The sequence below is a fragment of the Micropterus salmoides genome, unplaced genomic scaffold (genome assembly GCF_014851395.1).
Source record: "Micropterus salmoides isolate LMB-PRFRI ecotype aquatic unplaced genomic scaffold, ASM1485139v1 Ms_hic_scaffold_23, whole genome shotgun sequence".
Lineage (NCBI taxonomy): Eukaryota > Metazoa > Chordata > Actinopteri > Centrarchiformes > Centrarchidae > Micropterus > Micropterus salmoides.
The window spans coordinates 16,636,741-16,656,760 of record NW_024041484.1 but is presented as its reverse complement, the minus strand read 5'-3'; the positions used below and the strand labels follow the sequence as shown (position 1 = coordinate 16,656,760).

The window sequence follows — 20,020 nt, the reverse complement described above, 5'->3', positions numbered from 1 at the left end:
TTTATATTTTCATCCTGAAATTAACAAAGTTAATTAGTCTTAGTATTTACTCTAATCTTGGCTGACATAATTAGTACTGCGATGACATTATGTGGGTTTAGGAGTCAGAATTTGGTCCTGCGAAATGTGTTAGTATTTATTATTTTATTATTTGGCTAATTAGTGCATTCCTTAACACATCTGACTATTAACTGTTCTGTTCTGCGCTCTTGCAAACAAGTAGACACTATTTTAATAAAACCATCTACAGAAAATCATCTGTAAGTTTACATTAGTTATGTTTAATGCATTTAACCAATGGAAAAGAAGGCACACAAAATGAAACAAGATGAATACAACAATACAGCAGTAGATAGGACCATAAGCAGAGACTGGCTGCAGTGATTTCTGCTGCAAATTATATCATTCCACAGTATAATAAACTGCAAGAGGAAACCTCACTATTACACAGAGACAGAGGCTGTCAGGAGACCAGACTTAAAGACACATAACAGCTGCACTTTGAACTGCAGTGCAGATAGTAGTCATTTAATTTAAAAGTGACAGCAGTGAATACAAATTTTCCTGTTTTGTTGACCAAAATGTCAATTACAAACTCTTATATTCCCCTCATTTATTTTCTTTAGTGGTGGCGATAAAACAAACAGTAGCATACTGCCCTGACACTTGATTCAAATAACCAATAGAAAGAAAAACAAATAAATACAACACTTCCATTCAGTAGCCACAGCCTAAGGAAGCTAAAGGGTTCATCTGAGTCATACAGTTCACATGGCACTAGAGATTTTGTCCAGTGAGCATGCATAGGACACCAGCCAGGCTCACCCTGACTGATTAATGCGCACTATGGCAACAAAGTTTTCATTGGAGCAATCCAACATCAAGGCGGGAAATCCAGATAATTTACCACTCTTGATCAGGACTGATGGTTAGATGATCAGCTACAAAGTTAAAATCCGTACACTCAGAAGCAGGTGCTCTGTGGCAGTTGAAAGGTTGGTTTCTGTGCATAAACATAACAATGAACATGATTTCTACACTGCAAATACAGTATCTACATGAAAGAACACTGGGGCGAAAGTGAAGACGATGCATCTTGTGAACCCTTAGAGACACTGTGAAAATGCTCTGGGTAGTGCTATCTCAGTATCAGACTGTTATTATCAGCAGTCCAATGGAGGCAAATGGAGGGCACAAGCTTGTGATCTAAAAATTTGGCATCTGTTACTGCAATCTTAGCCGAATTCTCAACCACAAAACAATAAATACCTAATAACTAGCAACCACTGCAAATCAATTCAAAATAAACTGTACGCTTGCAAAGGGCAGCGCTGTTTCTGGCAGTGGTGAATAAAACTTCAACATCTTCAATAAATAGTCCCCCCCCTATGGTGATTTAATTCCCCTTGAAACTATAAGGCAGTCCAATCTCTTTCATCAATGACATCAAGCCTGGGAAAGTTCAGAATTTGCCAATCAAAATCAATCTCTGGATTCTTCTAATCAACTGGCTGAGACCATTGAAGGGATGAAGGATAGGTTTGGATCGAGTTTTAAAACCGATATCTTCCAATATGCATTTCTTTCATCACTTGTATCCTTGCACCCGGCGAAATCACTTTGAGCAACCCCTGAAAATGAAGGTATCAAAAGAAGAAACTGGCAGGATGTTGGGCTCACAGGTTTTTGTTTGTTACAAGCACTTCTCATCGGGCGATTGTCATTTCGGTGGCAGCGTTGCATGCTGGTTGCCATTTTGGAGATAACGGTGTGGGAGAGACGGGGGTGCGATCAGGATGTTTCAGAGGTCATGATGGGACGGCATGGTGTCTGGAGCCAGTCAAAACCCAGAGCAGCGTCAGCTGAAGGGCCATCATTAGCCAAAGTGAGGGGCTCAGGCCGGATGCCCCGCCACAGTCAGGGTCCTCCTCCTGGTACCGAGCAGAGAGGAAAAGAAGTGAAGTTACTGATTGTTAAAGCCAACAGATTAAACACTTTTCAACTGACCGTTCACTAAACCCCTACCCTGAACAGCTATTATCCAAAGATAGCTTAACAACTGTACCTAGACACAGCCAAAGTGTCAATCTCTGGATTTCTCCACATAGAGTGGTGTGCTTGGAGCTATAGTAAGAGCTATTCTCATTTGCTTTCAGAATTCATTTAAACACAAAAGCAAATGTGTAAGAAGTGGATTAAACAATGTGTAAGTCTCTGTAACATAGGCTGCAATCATTAGCATGTCTACATTAGTTCGCAGGGTTGTAGGTTAGATCAAAAAAGACCCATTAATGACTAATGTTCGGCAAAGCAGTTTTTCCAGTGTACGGATTCAGTAGAATCAGTTCATTTAAAAGATTTGTTCACTGAATTGCTCAGTGCTTGACGGGAGCTCCGACTGCTGACACCAAAAGGTGTCAACAGGGGCGAGTATATGTGGACATGCTCATTCGCTGTATGTTAGGAAGAGGTGGAAGCCAGTCCTGGAAGCTATCAGAGTTCAGGCTAATGTTTCCTGCTCTATAGGATATTGGAAAATGTACATCCTGCAACTGTTAGTTCTCAATAAAAGAGTTTTTTCTCTTGTAACTGAAAACACACTGAAAATACTCACAACTACGTAAGATAAGTGGCCAAACAGTGTAATGTTACTTACTAACTGTCTGATCTCATGTTTTTTTATCATTCTGTTTTTGACCAATTCTAGGAGCGAACGTTCTATGTTAAAATCTGCCAGCATCATGAAACCGGCTTTTATCTACCTCCATATGAAATCAAGAACCCATTGTTTCAACAATGAAACAAGAATTAGTGGTGAATCTGCCACCTTATCATTGTAAACTGCATATGTGCTATGTGACAACGGCAAGCTTGACAACGGCAAGCTTGACAAGTTTGCAAGATAGCGTCTGAAGGGGGTGGGGCTTCGCAAGCAGTCATCTATACAGGGATCAAACAAGAGGTCAGAAAATATAAAAAAGCTTCAACCTTTAGCCATTATGTATAACCAAAACTGATCAGAAACTCTCACCCTCTGTATGCTTAGCATCTGGAGAGATATAAGGGAAAAAATGCAAATGAGATGTGAGTGGTCTGTTTTAACTAACGTCTGGCTACATCAGTAATCAGATGTCAGCAGAGATAGACACTGGAGTTTATTGCCCGAGACGGATAATGATAGATGGGGAAAGATACAGAGAGCATGGCTTGTAGTTCAAAGTCAGGTGAGACGGAGAAAATGTTGGCGGGAGACAGAAACGAGAACTGACGGTGGGTTGGAGGGGAGGTGAAGACAGATGGTGGTAGGACATAAGAAAGAGTGACAGGTGAGAAAGATAAGGGTAGGAAAAAAAAACACAAAGTAGTGGAACAAATCAGAAACTGTCAGATGTAAGAAGAGGAGTAGAGAAAAGGTGAGACAGAATAGAAACATCAGGAGTAAGAGTGCAAAGACAGTAAGATTGAGTATAAGATAATGAAAATGGTTAATGAAAGAGAAAGAGCTAGTGTTATGGGACTGACCCGAGACAGCACATGAACAGTGGCAGCAGAAACATGAGCAGAGAGGAAGCCAATGGGGAGCCTGCGCTCCTTCGGCACATGGCCTCATCCTAACCATCAACAGCCAATCACAGAGCAGGAAACAGAGAAAACAGAGAGAAAGAGAATCATGCAGCAAAAGGTCCACAGTTAGCAAGAAGTTAGAAACCAAATATGAGCAGAAAAGTCAAGAAAATTAGTTTAGACAGTAGTAGTAGTAGTACAAGACTGATGCATTCATTTGCAAGACAAGAGTGTGAGAGAAAGGGTTGGTGTGTGTGGACGGATGCTTGTGTGTATATGAGTGTGTGAGTGAGCAACACAGTGACGGCATAAGAATTAATTCATAAGACCGACAAACTTTGACACTGGAAAAAGACTATAGAGTGAAAACAAACAGAGCCTTCAAGCACAGAGGTTTCACACGCAACAAGATTCTGTGCTGCTCATAAAAATGTTTGTTTAGCTTAGTTATTCATAGTCGAGTAACAACCGACTGTTTGTCTTTGCGTGGGAAATCTGCGCACATACAGCTTTCGAGGGATTGCAAAAAAAAAAAATGAGGTGACAGATGTGTAAAAGTATTAGTGATGGAAAGGTACCATGGGTAGAATTTCTTCACTGATACATTGTTTCCATATCAGGAGTGCAGCTTAAGGATTTTGGGCTCTGGCCAGTGAGACTAAAAGCTTGAAATCCTGAAATCCTGAAATCCTTCCTTCGTTTTTTATTGGTCCCTAAAATGTTGTTGCTACCCCTTGTTTTGTAATGAAATGTCACAACGCATCAGGTAGTTTAATCTGAAATATAAATATAACAGGAATAATAAAAGAATATATGAAAAAAACTCTCCCAGTAACAGCCTCTTTAGAGGTAGGGCTGGATGATATAAATGGAAACATTAATACTTCAGTTAGTTATGATAAATTTTTTAAATAATTCAGTGCACAATATTTCCTTCCTTCATGTCAGCTATGTGTTTGTCCTGATTTATTATGGTCTGACCAGTTTAAGATAGAGTTTTTGGTCGAACTTCTCATTAGATGTCATTGGTTGTTGTAGATATTCTCTGTTTAATGCCACCCTAAACAACATACTAATAGCGGATGAAATTAATACAAGTAATGTGAAAAGACTTGAGTAAATTTACACTTTCGGTTCACTCTCACAGCTCCCTTCAAGCAGGTTTCCAGAAGCAGCAGACAGTCGTTTACAGTGAAAACCCTGCCCAGCACTAAACAGTAGACAGACAAAGTTAGCAACTACTGTAAGCTGGTGACTATTGTGTAGCATTTAGCAGCTAAGAAGCAAAATATATCCCTCAGGAGTTAATGAAAACCAAAACAGAGCTAAACGGAGAGTGAGTATTTGACTCCTATTCGCCAGGGGCCAGATACACGTCACTGTTTGTTACAACTTCACCATCCCTATTTCATAATAAGTCAGTGTTGTGTTTTCAGCTTGACTTCAGACTAATAAAACAGCAATGGTCTCACTGTTCAGCAGCCTGGCAAAATTATCCAACATGAACGCCTACACAGAGCACCCTTTAACAAAAAAACTGTGCAGTTCAAATTGTTCACAGCCAGAAGCAGGTCTTATGAAAGCTACTTACATATTCAGTTTTATCAAAACACAGTTCGGGCCCTTTCCTGAACCGAGGATTGCGAGCCATTTCACAGGGATCAGGGCCATCAGCTGGATGAGTTAAGTCAGGAGCATGAAACTGTTTCTGATTCTGCATTTGTAAAAACAGTCAGACTGTAACTCTGATTAACCTAAGGGAAATTATTAAACATAACATTGTGATTAATGTGGAAAATCACTAGGATATATTATATTATTATCCAAATTAAGCAGATCCAGTTTAATTGTGGATGCATTATTCAAACTTAGAGAAACTTATCTCTTTTTGGATTTCAAGGACATTGCTCAATACCTCAGTGATATGTCATTTTTGCATTGTGTTTACCAAGAGGTTTAATCTATAATTGACCACAGTCCTGTGTTTGAGAGAACATCATAGATTTGTTTGTTAGCTTTTCAGCAGAAATATCCCACATCTGCCTTACAGACACCCAGTTCAGACACATCTGATTTCTGTCAATTACTGCGGAAATGCACACTCAGTATTTTGGATGTAGAATATAGGATGCGCAAATGAGAGAAACGTGAGCAGTGAGAATTACAAATAACGGAAAACAACCCTTGTACAGAAGCTTGGAGAAAGAACATTCTGTTTTTTTATCGCAAGTTCCCTTTCAACAGTCAGTGGTGAAAACATCTGCTAATAGCTACATGTCACAATCACGAGTCCATCCACAGTTATCTTGTCAAAAACACACCATTTTTAAACATCTGTTCATTGTATTAAATGTTCATGTTCTGTGCCAGATGATAGCTGCATTAGGTAAAAGGATACACTGCTGTTCATCCTGTATTAATGGCTTGGTGTCACAGAACAAGCAGGTGAGTTTTGCATCAGCAATGACAAAGACCAGGTTCGTCTTGGGCAGCTTTTCAGCATGGTAGGTCCTGGTGGAGGAGTAGACGCATAAGAGACACAGGAGAAGTTGTTGACACATGGGCATGAGTCCAGGAAAGAGGGAGATCAAATTTCACTGAGACATGCAATATTTAACCAGACAGCGATAAAAGGAAGACATCTGATTTTGGTCTGTTGCTTTATAGTAGACATTAATTATTCCTCATACATGACTGAGCAACACTACAGAAACCTTGTAATCTTGTAACACAACTCCAAACACAATGGAAAGCACACTGTGGATCGCTCAGTCAACTCTCCTAACTGCTTTTATTCCTAAAGGGACACAAACCTGCTGTGCCACCCCACCTCTAAGACCTTTACTGAAACCCACATGTCGCTGGTACACAAATGATTTTCTCTGCTTTTTTATGGCGGTCGTTAAAAAGAAACGTGTGTGCGGCTAATGTGCAGGAACGCTGCGTGGCATGCGGGCAGGCACTCCATTAGCCGGCACGAGGGGATCTTAAAATGGCCTACGTACACACACATGTGTGCAGTCACATACACGAACATGCCAAGACGGTGGTCCACACTAGTGACTTGACTTCACCTTCATGGCATGTGAATTTTTACAACTCTCTCTTAGCGCCACCTCTTGGGACTTCATTTGTGTCTCATGGATGCAGTCCCTCCCTGCAGGTCAGGGACCTTAACTATACTCTGTGAGTGCGTATATACACTACATGAAGGAGTGGATATTTTTACCTGGAGCAGTTTCCGCAGTCAATGTCGCCTCTGAAAGACAGGTTGTTGGTCTCAAAGTAGTACTGAGTTTGCTCTGTGATGCAAACCTCTTTATTCATGGCATCTGACACATCATCATCCATCTCGGCTGTGGAAGTAAACATAAGAGCATTCAGGTGTATTCATTTAAACAGACACTTATAAAACATATCTGACACAAGACTCAAATATAAAAACAGTGTAACGTTGTTAAAACTAAGATGCTAGTTCACTAACAAGGACCACGCCAATGTTAGGTTTTATAGTGGTTTATTATGATGAATAGTTATGGAAGGAGGGGTCAAGAGGGGAGGGATGAAGGGTTCGAGAGAAGAGGGATGAAGGGTTCAAGAGAAGAGGGATGAAGGGTTTGAGTGAAGAGGGATGAGGGGGTCAAGAGAAGTGGGATGAAGGGGTCGAGCGAAGAGGGATGAAGGGGTCGAGCGGGTTGTTTAGGGTTTGGTGGCTGGAGCGGCTAGAAACCCGAGGGGTCGAGATTCAGGGTGGGGGCTTGTCTCGATAAGCAGCTTAGTCTTATGAACCCCCCTGTGGTTCCTGTTGTAGAAGAGAAAAAATGATTACTAGGCAGAATTATGGATTTTAGCGTGCATGTCTTTCATGGTGGGAGGAAGCCGGAGCGCCTTGGGGGACACACACTCAAAGCGGGGAGAACATGCGAACTCTGTGCAGAGAGGCCTAGGCTGAGCGAGGTCTACACTCAGACCTTCTGCTGTGAGGCTACAGTGCTGGCCAATGGGCCACCGTGCTGCCCGTTAAAAGAGGTGAACAAGCAGGGTTTGGGTGGGAGGGATGTGGGAACTGAGAAACGGGAGAGAAGGAGGGTTAGATGGCTGATATATGTGAGTGCATGTGACTGGATTTGAGAAGCAGAGGTGGATGGAATGAGTGAAGTATGGGTGGTTGATTGGAGGAATTGAATGAAGCACAGGTGGTAGAATAAGTGAGGGAGGCGTGGTCCTGTTCCTGAACCTCAGTTTACATAACTCCATTAGGTGGTATTTAGGTGCTTTGGCAGTGAGCTAAAGTGAACTGAACAAAACTATAATAACTTAAAGCGGTGCAAAACATTACTCATTTGTTGACTTAGCCACTACAACGAGAATAAACCTGCTACTTCATTGTAAATGTAAATCCAGAATGCAACAAGCTACAGCTGGCTGGCTGACTCCTACTGTACATCCAGGTGCACAAGAGCGTACTGGATTTCTCCTTTGGGGGGATCTTGGGACTCTGTGGTGCTTAAAAATCACATACCGTAAATCCCTTTTGCACGTGCGAACAAACAACAGAATGAGCTGATGAACAAACCAATGAACACCCTGAGCCTGCTTAAAATATTAATATAATATAATATAATATAATAGTTTACCCAAATCACAAAAATGTGTTTTCTCACTAACTCCTAGCAATTCTTAGCTAAGCTTTGATTTTATTTGACCAGATTGTGAGACAAATGACTCTGCAGTCACCCTTCTCAGATATCTCAAAAACCTGGGGAAATTAAACCTAGGTTTATTCTGCACAGCTCAAAGCCAGTAGAAGTAAGAAATATAAGAAATATTATCATCATCACATGGCGTGTTAAACTACAAACAAAGAAAGACGTGTTAAATTTTTTTTTGCGTTGGATCTGTTGGTACCCTTTTTTTAATAGCACATTTGTATCCACGCACAAACACAACTCAACATACTCACGGTCTGGTTCGTGTAAGCAACATCTTGAACATGAAACATGAACATGAAATCCTCTGAAGATGAATGAGCGTTCAACTGTTCCTACGAACAATATTGCTAACAACTACATATTCTTTGGCATGTGGTGAGTATTGCACTAGAATGTCAAGATAAATAAACAGTTTGAAAATAATGTGTTCAATATCTTTTAAGGCCTTGTCAAAATAACTAAAAATAAACATCAATTACCAATTCATTTCCATAATGAGGCCATTTAGGCTGTCCAGAGCTAGCTCAATATTGCACAAAACCGTATTATAACCTCAAAGCACTATTCTTTTCTCTGTCAAACTGACAGGACCTCACCTGCGTCCAGGAAATTAGGGAAAGTGATGGTGACCAGTAACTGTTGCAGTATTGACCTATGAGCAAAAACAAACCCGAAGGATGAAACATGTCTGGATTCATTGGAACATAATCTACAATAAATAATCTGTGTAAATGCTAACGCATCAATAAATCAAGAGAAGATTTTGTGGAATGCTAACTGTCCTGGGAACAATTCAGCTATTAAACAGATGCTATGTCAATTTCAGAGGAACAAATCCTTGCCTGCTTTTCACTGGGATCTGAGTTTAAGGACTTAAAAAACTGTTTTTATGGTGTATATTTTTGTTATTAATCATTTGGAAAAAAATGGGCTAATACCTACCATATTAGAAAAAAGTTCAGAAAAAAGGACTCACCAGGCTGCAGCTGTCGCCCACCATCCTAAATTCAAAATATCTGCAATTGTGGGCTAAGAGAGACAAACAAAATGAGAATTAATATCAGGAAAGGACAAAATCAAGTCTTTAATAGTCTTCCAATAAATCATTTTAAGCTAGTTGAGCCAATCTGAACATCCTGCTTGTGTTTACAGTGGCTGCAGACTGTCCTGTTTTGCCAGGCACCAAGACGGAAAGGTCAAGCCAGACATTTTATTTTCTTCTCTCTCAGAGGAAATTAGAACACAATCCTCCTCAACAGATGCAGGCATAAATATGTAAACAAAGAACCAGTGAGAAAACAAAGCAGCACACGGTTTGAATCAAAGGCCCAACATGCTGCTTTGATTATGGTTAGCATGCGAAGGCCTTGTTCTGGTGAATCACTGCTGTATCCTTTCTCTTCAGTTGATGGCGTGTTGAGTCATCAAGGATTCTTAACCATCCATGTTAGAGGCATCACTGGCTGTTGACAGTGTCTTTGATCAGAAGATGTCTGCACCTTTCATCTCACCTTGGTCACTAAAGCGTGTTGTACACATTTGTGGCCCAAGTCGGGAAATTACATGTTTTCAATTGTCTATTAATGAGGGGAAGTTTTGCATCTGTAAATACCTACGAATACTTTCATCTCTTTCTTAGGTATCAGCTTATTATGTCTACCTAATGGCAACTGCAAGGACCTTTCAGCATCTACGAGAAATTCATCAGCGCCATTTAAATGTCTACAGACAGTTTGCATCATTTCACTGTAAGTTGTACATGTTGAAAGTGATGGAAAACAGTGCCTCTTTTTACATCAATTGGTGTGTTAGCCAAGCACGCTAGACCACCTAATCCTGTTACTGTTACGGCAACTCCCACTCTAACGCTTTCACCATACCCTCTGCTTCCCTTCTCATCTGTTCCGTCCAGATTTATGGTTCCCTGGTGAGTGAAGGCTTGTGTGTGTATGTGTGTGTGCATCTGACCATTTGGAAGTGTGTGAGCAAGCAGCTATGGCTAAAATTGGCTGCATGTGTACTTGAATCTGTCCGTGTGTTCATGCAAGGAAATTAGTAAATGTATATGTATGGATACCAAAATGTGTGAACATGTAAGTGTGGATGTGCACATGTGGGTGGCTCTGTGTGTGTGTGTGTGTGTGTGTGTGAGTGTTGCTGGTTGAGCGTGAATGGTCTCTGGCTTATGTAACTCACCACGTAGACGGATCGCAGGCCTGCAGCCGCTTTGCTCTCTTTCTTGGGGTAACAGAGCGACTGGTAGTCGAAGGTCTTCTTAAAGGTGAACAGGGATGAGTTGACCAGATCTTTCATTAGGATTGGGTCGATAACGCCAAAGAAACGGCCAATCTAAGGACAGGGAGAAGAAAAAAAATGGCACTTTTGTAGAATAGCTCAGGCAAATATCACATTCAGCACAAACATTTTGAAAATCGTTTAAATAACACACGATACACTGTATACGTCTGCATTTTGGTCTTGGGGCCACGATATCTCAGATAGTTCCAGATATGCTGTGTTGTCACATGATTATACAAAATTTGTTTTTGAATATGATCCATTAAAGTACAGTATCTCCTAAAATAATGAAGGTCTTAGATTTATATCTTGACACAGGGTCTAAAGATTTAGGTCATTATTATGTCATTTTGGTACCCATTCCCAAACAAACAGTGAACCTGGGGCTTGCAGGACCACTGGTGGTCTGAGGGCTTGGGGAGGCACCCACCTTGCCTGACTGGCAATCCAGCCTTCACTATACATTCAAATACATTTATAAATATGTTTTTAAATAAAATAGTTTGGTAATTTGGGAAATATGCTTCTGATCCTGAGTTAGATGAGAAAATCAACACTACTCTTCTGTTTGTATGGTAAATATGTAACTGGAGCAAGCAGCCAGTTAGTTTAGCTTAGCATTAAGACTGGAAACAGGTGGTCACAGCTATCCTGGCTCTGTCCAAAGGTAATGCCAACCAGCAGAGATTCCAGGGAATTACTAATCCCGGTCCAGCATATAACCCAGTGCAGAACAGCAAACTGTCAATTTTACACTTCAGTTTTTGTATGGATTAAACAAACGAGATTTGTGAGCTTTAGATATGTTGGTAGGCCAATTTTGTTGCCTTTGGACAAAGCCTTGCTAGCTGCTTTTTCCAGTCTTTATATTAAGCTAACCGGCTGGTGGGGGAAACCTTATATTTACCGTACAGACATGAGAGTGTTATCAATCTAACTTTTGTCACAGAAGCAAATAAGTGTATTTCCCAGAATGTCAAATTATTCCTTTAAAAATAGCTATTTTAATATTAATATTTTATTGACCAAAAGCACTGTATAAAGGCTTAAGAGATACAGTGTGTTTACACTTACTACCTTATTGTAGGTCACTTCTCTTTAGAATACATCAAAGAACTTCTAGCCACTTGTGAGCATTTGCACAGATGGAGACTAAAAAAAGACGGAAGTAGATGCAAGCATCCCTACTCAGATAAACATAGCAGACTTCATGAACACACATTAATGCCTTTTAGCTATTAATATATCAGACTACCACAACTTCATAGCAGAAAGAAGAAAATTTCAGTGACAATGGTCCGAGAAATGTTTGAGCAAAAAACCTTTAAAACTGTACATTGTAGATGTTACAGACTGAGAAACATAACACTTTTATACTTTTACTTTTTCAACTTTTAATTGTTAAATCTATGCACAAAACACACATGCACAAAAACAGTTAAAAATGTGTACATGCAGAAAATGTTCAGTGAATTTACAGACACACACACACACACACACACACACACACACACACACACACACACACACACTAAATCACCCTAAAAACGAGGATGATGGACATCAGTATAATCTGATTAACACAGTCCACCAGGCAGCCATAAATTTCCACTAAGAGGAAGTAGTTTGTCTCGGCATCTCAGAGGTGTGACATGACTGTGTGGGGGTGTTTAAGTACTTGTGTATCGAGGAGGGAGTATGTACAATAGGTAGTACTCATCCATGTGTGTGTGCTGAAAGATGTGTGTTCGTGTGTGTGAGAGTGAAAGAGGAAATCCAAGTTATCCCTTTCCTTCCACTTTGTAAGGTCACCGTTAACAAGCTGTTCTCCACATATCCATTCCTCTTTAGTCTAACAGAATATATAAATATTCCAATCTATAAGGTGAAGGGAGCCTTCTCTCGTTTCCTTGTGCAAAAACACAAATAATGAATTAACAGTCACAGCCCTGTTGGCTGCAGACTCCCTGAGGGTTTCAGAGAAAGAAAAGGAACGAGCTGGAGAGAGAAAGACATAAAGCGGGAGAGAAAGCGAAAAGCTTATAGAGTAAGAGAAACTTTGCTCCTGTAGAAAATATGATTGAGGGCATACGGCCTTCTCCAAACAAGGGCTCAGGTCCCTGGGTTTTAGTGCTGCTGCCAAACTTCAGAGGGCGACTGATTTATCCAGCGCACACCCAGCCCTGATTAGGAAGGAGCCGGGGCTGCATGAAAATACATTTACTCAGATGACAGCAGGGGCCTGCTCTTAGCATTTAGCATAGTGCAGCGAGGAGAAACATGAGTGCTTACTGTATATATATCTCTGTGTGTGTCTGTTAATAATACAGATGGGTCAAATTGTGTTTCAGAGGCTTCATTAGTTTATATTTATTTAATAGTTAAGGACAATTTGATTTCTTCATGAAGAGCAAATGGTATTTGAGGCTGAAAGTTCATTGTTACTGGTTAGACAAAAAAACATCAACTCAAGGTCAAGTTACTAGCTCTTTTTTAGAGCTTGTAATGGCTTTCTTTAGTGTTTGGGGTTTGTTATTAGTTATTATTATTATTATCAGTTGTTATTAAGATGGTTAAATTGCCACCATGTGACCTATGGCGATTAAGTCACAACATTATAGGTGATCATTGGTGAATTTGACCTCTCCCAGTCTGGGAAGTGATCAACTGAGCAAACAACATTCACTGAGGAAGGCCGTGAGATGCGGATGAAAGCTCTGACAAAAGCTAGTGAGTGGACCTTGTGTTTGTTTTCTTACTGGCAAGAAAGTATTTATGATTTTATAGACGTAGACTCAGCAAACAGACCAAGAAAACCTTATTTGACATCTCAGGATATTGACAGTATAATTAAATCATTAAAATATGAATATCGGAACCACAAAAGGATATTTTTCCCCCACTTAGAGATAATTAATGATGTCAAGATATTTGGACAAATATCTTTAGCATCCATGGCTGCTCTCTTCTGCATTACAGCACCAAACATAAGCTGTAAATTACCTTCAAATAAATATAGGTACCTTTCTAATAAGGCATAAAGGGCTGCAGATGCTCTAAACCAAATCCTTTATTAACAACTTATCAATCGCAGACCCCTTTTTAAAGACTTATTAAGATTTATAACTGCAGACTTGTAGTAGTAAGAAAACCATTGGGTATTTATTACTGGATTGCCAGCATTTATGACGGCATGATACGAATAATGCCAGCCAGTGGGATTTTTCACAACCCAATTTATGTTATTATGAATTACTTATACCCAGGCTATAAAGTATTAGTGAATGATTTATTAATAATTGACAGAGCCCATAGTAACAGTTATTAACCCTTGATTAAAGTGTGTGTTACTTGGAAGTGGTACTAAAATTTAAGATGAACTGGTGATGTTTCATAACATTTTCTGAACCTTGAATCTCAGTTTACCTGCCTTGGTATTTAGTTTTGAGAGTGAGAGAAAAACGCAGCGGCCCACCTTAGCTATGTCATCATCTTGATTGGACATCACCAGGAAGCCCCCATCATCCAGAAGGACACAGTCTACATTCTGGAATCACATTTTAGTTTAAACCAGTGCTGCATGCTAAGGACTCATATCCAAGAAAAATAGCTGAAAATGTAAGAATATGCAATTAAACCTCTTACCTCATCGTTTCTCTTACAGCCGCAGATCTCATTATTGCACTGAAAATACAGCAGAGCACAGCCCGAGGGTCAAATGTGTGTCCTTGTGTGTATGTGTCATGCAGATAAAATCTACTTACATTCATCCTCTGTGTGCTGTTGATGAAGCTCGCCATCCAGGTACTAATGTCCAACTTCACGCCGACCACTGGGATCAAACACAAAAGCCAGACATCCTAGATCATGTTGGACCTCTGTGTCAACTTTACTCTTTGAACTTCGAAAATGCAAACTTGGCAAAGGATCACAGGAGACCAGACAACTTGATGTGTGGTGTGGTGTGTGTGTGTGTGTGTGTGTGTGTGTGTGTGTGTATGTGTGTTTGTGTGAACATGTCAGAGGGAGAGGGAGAAACAGACGAATGAGGATCCTATATGTGTGTGTGTGTGTGTGCGCGTGCTAGAAGACATAAAGGCATTAAAAGTGTTAAGGCTATAGAGTTGCAAATGGCAGTTTCGTAAATAAGACACACAAAGCTGTAATTGCGTGTGTTTGTACGCAGGTAACAGAGTGAGAGAGTCAACTTGAGAAATGAGGAGAATAAATGTTAAAATACAAGACCCTCTCTCTCTTTGTGTGTATGTGTGTGTGTGTGTGTGTGTGTGTCCTTACCAGCTGGTTTGAGTGTGATATTATCAATGACGATGTTTACTGCTCTGCTCACCAGGACTGAGTCGTCACTTGCTGAAAGAAGAAGAATAAGGGAACAATATACATATATGCATACACATAGAGACACAGGAAAACACACACGTACACACACACACACACACACACCGGCTTTTACTCACTGTTCTCTTTAGGTTGTGTTGGAGTAAAGATGTAAAGATCATTGTCCAAACTTCGCTTATAGAAACTTGACTCGTATGTCTCTGCTTCTTCTTTCCAGGACAGCCCAGCACTGTCAAACACATTTATACAAAACAACACACACAAACACACACAGACAATGGCAATATTAAAACTTCTCAAGAAAAACACCACACCCCAGATCCCTTTAAGAACAATCTCCATTTCTTTGTGACTTGTTGCAGTCTGACTTACTAATTAACATATTCTGAACATGTTGGAGCCCCTTCAGTCTTGGGTAATTTGGTTACACTGAAACTTCACTCACTGAGGTAGTTACAGTTTTTCTCAGTTGCTTAAACACTATAACCAGGCTTTTGAACTAAAATGTCAAACTCTTTTCAAAAAGCACATCCATTTCCTTAAACTCTACACAAAAATCATATCACTTCTCATTGCTTACACCATGTGGTCATTTTGAAAGCACTAACAATCAATATTGTTTACTCAAGTCAGAAAAGCTTGAGCTCAAGTGCCAGAGTCAGTTCATTCAGTTTTGGAAAAATGGATCCAGAGAGATGTGAAGGAATAGGTAGAAGACACCAGAGAGGAGGAGGAGGAGAAAGAGCAGTAGGGAGAGGAGGAAGAGGTGAAGAACAGTAGGAGTTGGAGCAGGAGTTGGATGTGGAAAAGGATGAGAATCTCTGGACTTTCCCAGACCAAAGACGAAGAGATGCAGGGGCAGAATAATTTGTTGTTTAGTGTGTAGTACAACTAAGGAATAAAAAATGTGCAAATGTACATTTTTTATGTCTTGTGTTCGTCATGTGAAAAGGGTTTTGAGGGGGAGAACCACAAGCAACATTATGTTTAACCAGTTTTTGTAGTATTGTTTTGAATTTATCTCACCATTGTGTAAGAATGTGTTTTTGAGGGCAGAGTTTGGTTTTTCAGCAAGATTAAATAGTTTTGAGTGGAGAGCTTCATTTTGACCTGAAAATAGGATGTTTGGGGAATTTGGTGAGAGGTTGTGGATTTGTGTTTAGAGTTTCAAGAAAAAGAGGCAGATGGACTGGCAACCTGTCCAGGGTGTACCCCGCCTTTCGCCCGATGTAAGCTGGGATTGGCTCCAGCCCCCCTGCGACCTTGTACGCAGGATAAGCGGTTGACAATGGATGGATGGAAAAAGAGGCATAATTTCAAGAATTGTGTTTAAGCAATCGAGAAAAACTGTAACACTCTCCCGATTGCTGCTGATTGCGGTCCAACATAAATATTCCAGAGTGATCTGCGCATTGCCTTTAACACCACTGATTATGACATTCTTTCAAAGCAGCTTGAAACTATATTGGCATCAGTAGTTAAATTTTGCAGTCATCGTCATTATATCGCCTTTTGGTTGCCTCAAACATCTGTATTGGGTCCATTGCCCTTTCCCTTTGTAACCTTCCACTTGGCAATATCCTTTGACTATGATGCTTAAGTATATGATCGATGACACCTTATTTATTTCCCTACCTCTCAAGATTATCTGGCTCAATTATCTGAGCTTGAACACTGCTCGTAACTTCCTGCTCCTCAACACAACAAAAATTGTTTTTGCAAGTTAGCGTTGTAAAGTGAAGGTATATACATGTGTATGTTGTCAAATGCCACCTTCCCCCTAGATTTCTGATATATATTCTAAAACTCAGAAGCTTTGTTTCCTATATTTACTCAAAAAAACATTCATGACATGTCATCTGGCACTTTTTGACACTGCAAGATACCAAAAAAGTTATCCAGATTAAATTGCAGTGTTTGCAAGACTACTGGTCATCATACCGGACTGTCATTGAGACAGTCCAGGCATGAAGATGAAGCATTAAATTTACCTGTGAATCCACGTGCTAAACTTCACCTATAGTCATATGCTTTGGTTAGTGACTTTGGGTGTCTGTGAAGTTTTGACATTGAGAAGTAAGGTGGTTTGGCCACCTGATTAGGAAGTTGCTTCTAGTAGTTGTAACTAGTAGTAACTGGGAGAAGTAGCTAAGGATACAGGGATAAGGGCCTGAGGCCTGCTTTGCTTAGTCTGCTACCATTAAGACTCAAACACAAACACATAGCTGGATGGATGAATGAATGTTCAAAGTGTTGTTATTTATAGAATATAAAGCACTTCATGGGTAAGCTGCAGCTTTCTTAGCAGACCACATCATTATTCTTTATCAGATAATCCTGAACACATTATCTATTCCTTCCCATCTTTATAAATCAACCCTCCTCCCACATGAGCTTGACAAGTACCTTTTGGGGTAGACCCGTGTGATCCCTCCATCGGTGGCAACAAATCTGGCCAAGACACCGTGCCTGACAAGCAGAGAAGATAAAGCTATAAAACATACAGTTACAGAAATCTGGAATCTGCTTTATGCCTGCATGACATTTACTGGTAATGCTGAAATACTTGAACCATCTGGTTTTGCACTTGGACATTCATTACCAAACACCAAGAAACAAATAACTGATGCCACATTTCAGTTTGCTTAGCTGGATCACGAAAAAGCACTGATAGTAATGCAGGCAAAACTTTGGTGCTTCACTTACTGCAACTCTCTCTCTTTCCAAATCTTGATCAGATCCGAGGTGATGCCTGCATCCAGGAGCAATCGGTTCACCAGCTCCACATTACCTAAAAGGCAAAACATCACTTGATATGTTATCTTTGAATACCATTTGTGTGTCTGCTGACCTGATATTTTAACGTTTACATCACGTTTTAGGCATCCAAAATTTATTTCAAATTGAGTGCAACATGGGTTAAGTTTCAGTTGATATATTCCTAAAGTTACAAGCACCTAAAGGCTTCAAATGTGAGCAAAGCTTAAGGAACAAAATAGAAATAATCTGACAGACAGATGGGATTGTTTTTGTTTTAGAAAGAAGGTAGGTCTTTAAAGAAAAGGTTACATCTCTAAATTGTCTTGTGAAACAAGACAGAAACAGACACAACCCTATAAGGAAACTGAAGCGATGAAAAAGGTGTAGGTAGTGGCTTGGTATAGGTGTAGCAAATAATTTTTTTAGACATCCGACAAGACCACATGACAAACATAACAGGCGATAAAAGCCGCTCGCCCATTTTTTTTGCCGTGCACGCCACTTTGAACGACCCGCTCCAGTCCATTAACATCGAGGCTCGTCGATATACCCCCACCACCTCCTCCGACCTTTATGACACACCACACACATCAGAGAAAACAGCTGGTGTAACACTTTATTCCACCCCTACCCCTTCCCTCTGTGTGTAGTGGTTTTCATTAGGGATCCTTTATTGAAGTCAGCCCAGGAATTCCTAATGTACTTCTACTTCTTCGCCACTGCAGTGGCTTAACCAAGTAAAGCGTGTAACGATACTCAAGCCGCCAATAGTACACATGGGCCATACTCCTCTCTCTCTCTCTCTCTCTCTCTCTCTCTGAACTCCCCATAGACTCCATTAAACTAGCAGCTAATAATGGTGAAAGTGATATTTCAATTGGATGAAAAGTTTTATTGGATTGATCACATTGAGCTGTTTAAACTCAAAGTTTTCAAACTCAAATCGTCAAACTAAAGGAGATCTTTTATAACTACCCCGGGTCCATTTGTTTTACTCTGTGGGCACAAAAAAGGGAGTAATGCATATCAGTGAGTGTATGCAAGAAATGGCGAGGATGTTAATGCTTTGGTCAGATGTTTGGGAGAAGGTCCACCGGCCCCTGATTTGTGTTTTATTGCTCCTCTTGTGCTCCTGCCTTGACGTGTCCTGCTCTTTCTCACAAACACACAGTAATTGGATGAGGTCGAGCGACTATAGGTGGGGTGTGGAAGGCATATTACTGGTGAATATTGTGCCTGTGCGAGCGTGTGTGTGTCACATCTAAGCCGATGTGCCTCACACATGTGCACTCAGGCGTGTGATGGTCAGACTTTTAGAGTTAGCATCAAATGGGTAACACGAACACAGGGGTTCCACATCACAAAGCTTTGCTAGGTCATGCACACAAGCTATCCATCCAGACCTGTATTTCACTGGAAAGAGAGACCTCTGGGAATAGATTTCGGTTGGTGCTTGTCCATTAAATTTTCAATGCACACCTTAATGCCAAGCCAGATGGCTGAGATTCATTCACATATACATACTATAGCGAATACTGTACAGCTCGCAGCTCTTTGAGATGTAAATAGGAGTCTGTAGTGAGAATGAGGTCCAAGTGTGCTGCAGAATACAAACAGTGGAAAAGTTTTGATTCTCAAGAAGAGAGTTGATGGCACCAGGAGCATGTAAAGTGGAAAGAGGTAATTCAGAGAAAATGTCTTCATTTTTGGATACTCACACATGGGGTTGTTTGGAGTCTTTGTGTCAATGTAATTGTTGAACTCCATGAGGAACTCAGTGTTGCTTTTGTTCTTGTCAAGTGTTAAGTCCTTACAGTACACCCTGTGGGAAACAAAATAACGTTATGGTGAACTAATGTAAGCAGAAATTGTCATCACACCAGAAAAATCTAATTCAAATTAACTACATGTCGTCTTACCTCGGTGCAATAAGTGTATAGCCATATTCATCAAACTTGTCTGCCAGCAAGCTTTCAGAAACTGGTGAGAGGTACAGGAGGGATATTATAAATATGAGTATTATGAATGCTAATATTAGACAGCGTAAAATTAAACTGGAATAATCACTGTATGCAGAGGAGATGGTGCTCAACTGTGCCGAATGTAACACCTGTTGAATATTTAGTGCATCAATAAGGGAGAGAGAACTCCAACAGGGACCTTGGACTGAAATTAGATTTTAGCTCTTGACAGACTGAGCAAAAAAAACATTTGCACCATAGCTCCACATATTCAACATTGGCATCCATCATGCAATCCATCCATCTCAAAAAACATTTACTTTTATGTTTAACATCCTTATTTAGTTAAAATGCAAAGTACCTTTGTAA

At 40.3% G+C, this 20,020-nt stretch overlaps 1 protein-coding gene across 3 annotated transcripts in view; it reads right to left on the bottom strand.

Moving 5' to 3' along the window:
* Positions 1–261: 261 nt before the first annotated feature.
* cacna2d1a (calcium channel, voltage-dependent, alpha 2/delta subunit 1a) overlaps positions 262–20,020 on the bottom strand; it is a 98,097-nt gene continuing 78,338 nt past the window's right edge. For all 3 annotated transcript variants that reach the window (XM_038738745.1, XM_038738746.1, XM_038738747.1), the window contains 16 exons: positions 19,610–19,670; positions 19,409–19,512; positions 17,637–17,721; positions 17,337–17,399; positions 15,050–15,159; positions 14,871–14,942; positions 14,339–14,406; positions 14,220–14,258; positions 14,050–14,121; positions 10,473–10,625; positions 9,253–9,305; positions 8,873–8,928; positions 6,794–6,920; positions 5,963–6,075; positions 5,156–5,238; positions 262–1,931 (listed from right to left, as the gene is read on the bottom strand). In XM_038738745.1, coding sequence (XP_038594673.1) covers positions 1,809–1,931; positions 5,156–5,238; positions 5,963–6,075; positions 6,794–6,920; positions 8,873–8,928; positions 9,253–9,305; positions 10,473–10,625; positions 14,050–14,121; positions 14,220–14,258; positions 14,339–14,406; positions 14,871–14,942; positions 15,050–15,159; positions 17,337–17,399; positions 17,637–17,721; positions 19,409–19,512; positions 19,610–19,670 — 1,382 coding nt within the window. In that variant the 3' untranslated portion in view covers positions 262–1,808. The remainder of the gene's footprint in view (positions 1,932–5,155; positions 5,239–5,962; positions 6,076–6,793; positions 6,921–8,872; positions 8,929–9,252; positions 9,306–10,472; positions 10,626–14,049; positions 14,122–14,219; positions 14,259–14,338; positions 14,407–14,870; positions 14,943–15,049; positions 15,160–17,336; positions 17,400–17,636; positions 17,722–19,408; positions 19,513–19,609; positions 19,671–20,020) is intronic.